The sequence below is a fragment of the Oryza glaberrima genome, chromosome 4 (assembly GCF_000147395.1).
Source record: "Oryza glaberrima chromosome 4, OglaRS2, whole genome shotgun sequence".
Lineage (NCBI taxonomy): Eukaryota > Viridiplantae > Streptophyta > Magnoliopsida > Poales > Poaceae > Oryza > Oryza glaberrima.
Window position 1 is genome coordinate 13201149 of NC_068329.1, and position 8013 is coordinate 13209161.

Sequence of the window (8013 nt, forward strand, 5' to 3'; positions counted from 1 at the left end):
GAACCTTCGAAACGATGGAAACGACAAGCTAACATGCAAAACAAGGAAAAAGACTAATAAAAACCAAATAAACAGTACATAAAAGTAAACAAACATGTAGATCATGATTTTAGATGAATTTAGAGACTTGAACGACCTCATTCCGATTTCATATGAATTAATTACAAATTTTACAAGATTAAATTCCAATTAAACCTATTAAAGAAAAGACTATTCCAAATTAATTAAGCAATTTACAAATGATTTATAACTGAGATAAAAGATTAAAACAACCTCCGGAAAAGATTAGATTTTATTTGGTAGATGACATATATTAAAAATAAATAATACGCCACTGAAAAGAGAGAACGGATTTATATCAATTTTGGATGACTAAGATTAATCTTGACCGAGAGTTGACCAAGATCGGATGGCTTAGATTGATCTGGCAAGCGAGCCTCACGAGATATCGACTCAACGAATCAATTCTACGTGACACGGGATCACCCAAATGATCAACCAAAACCAGCGAACGAAACCGGCGGTTCTGAACGGCTCTAAACTAAAGGACAACTCAACATGGGCGAACAAACGAAACACGGGGAACACCTCGTTCGAACGAGCGAGCGAACGACTCAACCACGACTGCGGCTAAACCGGTAGACTAGAAACGATTCACGGTAAAGCCCTGGTACTGCAAATGATAGGCCGGTAGGAACCTAGGGATGCACCTACGGCTAGAGAACTTGGCTACCGAGCAACGGCTAAAGCGGCGGCTAGGTTAAAGCGGCACATAGCTGCGACACGGCGGCACTAGGGTGACTTGGTTTCGCTAGGAGGCTAGCACAACGGCGGCGACAAGCAACAACGGCACAAGCGGTAGCGACGGTGCACATGGCAGCCGGCAAGTGACGCGGCAGTGGCTGCGCTAGGGTTAGAGCAACAGCGGCGGCGACATGACCGAGGGATTGAAACCTAACCCGAGGGGTCACGAATAGAAGTCTCACCGAACCAAAGCGGTCGGAGAGAGATAGATGATGACGGTGAACCGGCGGCAACACATGGAGATGACGGCAATGCTAGATAGACAACGGATTAGATTGAATTAAGACCCTAGGGAAAAACTCACAGGTGAACGGCATGGGAGCGGCGGTTGCCGGCGAACCACGGCACAATAACGCAAACGGAGGGCACCGAGAGCAAGAGGGGATCAAAGTGACCCTTACCACCACTTACACGACGACGAACGGCAACGGAAGATGGCCGGCGACAAGCTTTGAAGGGCGGCGAGGTACTGTCCACGGAGGCAATGACTTTCCGGCGATGTGCGGCGATAACGGAGGGGTGGCCGGGCTTCACTTCGCAGCTGCGAATCCAATGGAGGCAGCGGCGAAGCTTGGCGATGACGGGAGGAGCAGCAGGGCTTCGCCAGAGATCAAAACGCGATGGTGAGCTTCGGGTTGACGGCGACGATGGAGCTCCGGTGGATTTCGGCTTTGGGGAGATGGCTGCCGGGCTCCCTCTCCTTCTTGTGAACCCAACGGCGGAAGCGGCGACCAAAACCGGCAGCTAAGGCGGTTGCTAGCTGCGGCTGGAGATCGGAACATGACGGCAACCCACTGGTTCATGGCGAGGACGGCTTCCGGCGAGGTTTCAGCGCAAGGGGAATGGCGGCCGGGGTGGAGCTCGACCTTGCGGAGCCGATGGAGGTGGCGGCGCAGGAAGGAGGCAGATGAGGCGGCGGCTAGGGATGGCTGGAGCGGCTGGCCCAAATCGACGAGAAAAAAATCGGGAAAGTCTAGGTTCTCGCCGGAAAAAGGAAGGATTTGATCCGCGAAATTGGAAAGAATTTCCATAGAAAATTTTGGGGATTTCTTGGGGAAAAGGAAGAGGAGATTGAGGGGATTCCATTCCCGCAACTAATTTGGAAAGAGGAGCAACGGGGAGGTCGGATTGGTGGGAGGAGGCGGCGGCACTGTGCACGAGCACGGCTGGCTCGACTCTGTCTGGAGGAGGAGGAAGATGGAGTACTGTAGCGCCAGGGACCTAAATCAGACTTTGTCTGGGCTGAGAGGAAGGGAGAGAATGGGCTGAATTCGGCCCAAGCTGAGGAGGAGGATTTTTATTACTTTTCCAAATAAATTAACCAATGAGATGATCTTTCAATTGTTAAAAATACTTTCAATGCTCAAATAATTCCAAGAAAAATCTTGAACATACTTGGACACTCAAAGTATTTAACAATATTAAAACCAGACCATTTAATGATTAATTTATTAATTAAATAATTACTGAAATATTCTTTGCATTATTAGAATTAGGAATTGAGCTCTGAAAAATCCAAGAAAATACCAGAGAGTATAATTAATCATGGAGAATTTAATAAAAATTAAATCCATCCATGATTTATATTTAGGAAATTTTATTTCCCACATTTAACTTCACTTGTAAATTAATGAACATTTAATATTAATTCTATTAATAATTTATTAAATGATTTAAAAATCCTGAAACAAAAATCAGGCTGTGACACCCAATTTCGGCTGGCGGCCTCCTCTGCTGCTTCAGTTCGTAGACTTGTGAATTTTGGCCTGATTCATCGTGTCAAGTCTGCGTTCTTGGCCCATTCATACACAAGTCTGGTTCTTGACATCGTCCGATTGATTTATCGTCTATGTTGATGTTGATTCTTCTCCACTTTATTGTCATTCTCTGCAAAAGGTTAGTAGACCTAATACTAGTGGAATATTATTGTTCTAACATATTTATGCACTGCAAGCATCACTAGTTCTCTCCTGTTTTAGTAATATTGACGGTCGGAACTGATCGATAACAACCGTCAACATTGATGTACTTCACGTGGATTGCCACACATGGATTGAGTCCTAAGAAGGTAATTGTATCTATTAATTAGGGTATTTTATGTAATGTCTTTAGAGATAAGTGTGGGCAAAAGTCTGCCACAAAGACTTATGGTATATTAGAGTTTGTTAGAGATAATAGTCGTGTCCGACATGGACATATCTTGTAATTCTCGGGTATAAATAGACCCGAGCCCCATGTAATCAAATCAACACACGTTCAATACAATCTCGGTGCATCACCACCCTTTTACTTTCGTTTTGTTTCGACGAGTTCCTGCTTTCGAGTTGAGCTGCATCGGTTTCGATCTTGAACTAGAGGTAAAACTTGTTATGGCGGCTTGCGTTCTCGGGATTAGTGCTTCCATCTTCATGATACTCTAATCTTATTTATGTAATTCGTCGAGTTATCATATATTCTATACAATCCCTGACAATGTTGCTATTTAACCTTCAATCGGCTAACGTTTATCACTGGAAGGCAGCCGATTAGGTTAAGTAACAACGTTGGCTTAGATTATATAGAATATCCACCACTCTATGAAACATCCGGCGGCTTGATTGTCTAGATATTATTCTTCTTTTCATATTTATAGTTGCATCAATTGAGTTTGACCTTATAAGTCGTGTTTAGAATCTTAATCCTTAGCCTGCTTTCTGGTTGCCGATTAGGGTAGCATCGGGATTTCAGCCGATCTTACCTGATTTAACTACTTTATGTGTTATATGCTTGATTGACATGTTAAATCCGCCCTTTACATTAAGATCTTGTTGTAATTAGATACGTTAGGCTTCTGTTTGACGTATTTTACTTTCTTTAATATCTTAATATAGAGTGATATCGGAGTATTAGCCGATACATGCTAGATCTATCTGATCGGCTATGCTATAAACTTATATAATCCAGTTGTTAATATATATTTCGATCTAAGTGATTTATACTGTCTCGGCATGGCGACCGATCTATCCTAATCACTTGATTTAAGTATATATCGACATAAGGATTATATATTGCTAATATCTACAGCCGATCGAGTAGATTTAGTTCTTTATTATTTATTTACGACCGCCGATCGATATATATATGACATCGGCTCAAAGATAAATGATATGTCATCGGCAATTAGCCGATCGGTTGTCATTTATGGATTTAACCGTGGTTTCTGTCTTTGTTTCTTGTTGATTGCAGGATCAAATCAACTGGCACGCTCACGAACCTAAAGGCAAGCTTTTGGACATGCATTGGAGTTAAGCAGATCTCTCAGGCCTCGTATTTTTACATCAACACCGGTAAGTTGGATACCATGTTTTATTTTATTATATGCAGGTATTGATGGTCAAATGTTATGATTTAAGGACCGTCAATATACCCATTTCCCAATCACTTGATGTAACTGTAATGTTTATTTGGTTTTTGTTAGTGTTTTTCCTCGTTTTGTGCTCTAGGTTCAGTTTTTAGTCATTTGGAAGGATTGTTAGTTCGTTGGAGGAGTTCCTGAAGACGATTTGAAGATGCTTGTTAGCGAGACAAGTCACACAAATCCCAAACACAATTCCTTTGAGCATGTTGAACCTATATTTAAATTCTCTATTTATTTAAAATGTGCATTTATTTCGAATGTCATTGGGTGGTGTGAGCCTTTTCCCTGTATTATGGCCGAAAATTATTTTATTTTCCTATGGTTTATAATTTGACTAGCTTGTACTTTATATATTGGTTCAGCTAGATATTAAATATCATTGCTTAGCTATGCTTAAAAACATTAGCACACTTTTGGGATAACTAATGCTTCACTTATATATCATTGGTGATTATTTAAAGGTAGCTAACGATGGCTAATCGTGATTGGTTAATTAATTACCAACTAAAACATGATAATGGTGGGTTGTGAGCACATGGTTTTGATAGTCGTGCTCATGACAATTAAGGACCGGTTCGCGAGCTACTGTTTTGAAACATTAACCGTACCAACCACAAGCCAGCGTGGGCAACGACTTTACCTTTTGTATAGTGTGGTTCATTGTGGGGCACTGGACTGTGAAGTGGCGGAGATAAGCCCACAGGGGTCGCTGGAGAATCCATACCTTGGTTTATAAGGGGGTGATTATGATCCAGGAAAGGTGCACTACTGTGAATTGCGTTATGCGGAGGGTACTGTCACAGTCCCGTTTCGAGGTACCATGGTGGTACTGAGGGCATGGTGACATGTTGTGGGGCTGTGTCTTGTGGGTATCGTGGTACACCTCTGGCCAGAGTAAAACTATTTGTATACTCGTGCCCGCGGTTATGGGCGGGTCTAACAATGTTTTGGTGATTAGTCCCACACTATTCATTAATGGTAATAATGTGATAATTAATTACGAAAATGAATGAATACCTACAATACAATGACTTAAAATTTGTGATTTAGAGAAAAATACAAAAATTTGTATATGTTAGTCATCACCAATATAAGAAATACTGGCACTATTGAAAATTGGGCCTATCTGTCATATGCACATAGTGGATAAATTGTTACTTCCTCCTTTTCATATTATAATTCGTTTGACTTTTTTGCTAGTCAAACTTCTTTAAGATTGACCAGATTTATAGAAACGAAGGGTGTATTTTGTAATAGACTTGTTTGGCATTGTTGTAGTTTGTAAAATACATAGTAAATGTTGCAGTGAGATAGTTTTGACCAAGTTGCAATTTTGTGAAAATCACTCTGCAAGTTATCTCTTACAGTATTTATTAGTACCTGGAGATACCCAAATGCCATGCTCCCTAAGTAAGCGAAAGTGGAGAGCAACCTCGTGGAGACTAGAGCTAGTGAATTCACTTTCTTTGATGTCACTTATCGCATTGTTTATCTCATCTTGGAAAAGGTGATCTATTCCAAGACGTTGAACTGCATCTACTAAGTGCATTTTCTTGGCTGTATCATTGTGCGTCTCAAACAGTATACGGACGTCCTGTTTTAGTTTATCAGCCTTTTCCATCATCCAATCCTCCGATCTCTGTTTATTTGCATGCATAAATTTGATTTGTTAGTATCAGATGAAAGAAATACTGGAATGAATAATTAGGTGAAATAAAACATTCCTTTTAGATAACTTGGTGTGTTGTGGATTTGACCAAATTTTTTCTTGCCAAAAGCTGCATTAAATCAAATGTAAAAAAAAATATGATAAAACTCCATTGATCCACTGGAAAATGTGAACTATGTCGCCCCTCCATCGTTTTAATTTCCAAATATGTGCCGTTCTACAATGAGTGCTTGCAAACTTTTTTAAAGTACGTAAATAGATATAGAAGTATTAATTATATAATTTGTCATGTGAATATTGCCATTGATTTTACAGCTAAAATATGCCATTCTTACTATAAAAGTCAAGTCTTAATTGAAGTTGTGTTGGGAAAATCTGCACGTCAGAATACCAAATGAAAAACATTGGAGGGAGTAATTGCCCACGCTATAAAGAACTATTTTCGTTAACAACCCCTATATATTTTTATAGGCGGCCTAAGTAAGTAGCTACCTGTGAAAATGCGTAGGCTCTCCGGTCAAGGCTCTACTGTGAGAGTCAATTTTCATAGGCAAGCATCCTAGCTAGGAGGCAAATATAAAAATAGGATCATTCTTTTAGGTGCCCATCTTAAAAGCCGAGAAAATCGTATTTTTTAATAGAAAATACCCAGAGCTGTCTATAAAAACAATCCTACTTTGACAGGTCGGCCTCATAATAGCACCATGTGTGAAAAAGGCGAAACCTAAATAATATGCCCATCAATCTGCCCGACCTCTAGTGACTCTTTATCTTGCATCATCTCGTCCTTATTCCTTAATTATGTCATCTCATATCGATTGCCACGATGCTTGTATTGGATCAAGATAGGGTTTCTAGAATTTTATTATTTTGGAATTTTTTGTTTTTTGAGCAAAAATCTTTTACACACGAGCGTCTTAACGTGTCAGCCAGTGAAAATCAATTTTTTTTATGTGGTTTTGATGCCTATCTGGGAAAATTGGGATCTTCGTAAACAAGTTGCTTGCATGGCATAGGCAGCCAGAGCATGTTTGACGTTAAATATGTGCCAGCATTACTCCCGCCATTTTTATTATTTGCTCTTTTATTTATTGGTCACCATTGACCATGCACACATATCCATGTAATCAAATTTTTCCAAGGAAACAACCAAAAAAACCCATATGTTGGTGGGATATGTAATCTCTTCTACGTGCATATGGTAACATATGCAAAATGAGAATTATCACCTTCGTAACCGTGTAGTGATCAATAAATATTTCCAAACTTCAAAAGATGGTTAAAGTGACAAGTAAACAAGAACAGAGATATTAATTCCTGCGGTTTTTATAAGTGATAACATGGTGGCAAAATTTGTTTCGGGCCTGTCATCAATCTTTTGATATGCTTGCTAGATCAGATTATATGTTTATGTTGACTAGAAAACCAAATGATATTTGCCTACAGAATAGTTGTACAGTTCTACTATAGAGAAAATGTATACAATATGAAAATAAAAAAGGTATACCTGAAGTGGCTTTGGGTCATAGTTGATAAAGAAATCCCCCCATACAGAGGGCTCAAAGCTAGATACTTCCTTGACAGGAGTGATTGATTCTGAGGACACAACATGTGCGGCATGTCGATGCGCATTGCTTTGTCGTCGGAAGGAGACTTTTGCCGTGGCACCAGCAGAAAGAAGCCCAACCGATGGCTGGATTGGACGATGGCCTATCCTAGCATGCACAACACCATCAGAGAAGAAGAAAGGGAGAGGGATGGAAGTTGACATACTAGTATATTTCCCTTGGGAGGGCAATAGCAGTTCACTGATACTATTGTAGTGTGGTAGTCTGATCGTTGCTTTAGCTTGCTAGCTAGCTGCTTTATATAGGATAAGGCATAGGGCTTCTAGAATGAACTCTTAAAAAGGATACTCGCTTTGTCACAAAATAGATACTTTCTCCGTTCAAATATTAGGTGGGCATGGATATTAAAGAAATAAGTAAAAATAATAGGACTTCCTCAGTGAACTCTTAAAAGGATACTCTCTATCACGAAATAGATACTTTCTCCGTTCTAATATTAGGTGGGCATGGATATTAAGGAAGTAGCTAGGTAAAAATGATTGGATGAAGTTTGTGATTGATTGAGAAGAAAAAAT

The 8013-nt window shown here is 40.1% G+C and overlaps 1 protein-coding gene across 1 annotated transcript in view; it reads right to left on the reverse strand.

Annotated features, from left to right (window-relative positions):
* LOC127770074 (tau-cadinol synthase-like) overlaps positions 1 to 7747 on the reverse strand; it is a 35166-nt gene extending 27419 nt beyond the window's left edge. Inside the window, exons 1-2 of the mRNA XM_052295742.1 lie at positions 7378 to 7747; positions 5582 to 5840 (exon numbers count right to left, since the gene is read on the reverse strand). Coding sequence (XP_052151702.1) covers positions 5582 to 5840; positions 7378 to 7641 — 523 coding nt within the window. The 5' untranslated portion in view covers positions 7642 to 7747. The remainder of the gene's footprint in view (positions 1 to 5581; positions 5841 to 7377) is intronic.
* Between the last annotated feature and the right edge of the window lie 266 nt (positions 7748 to 8013).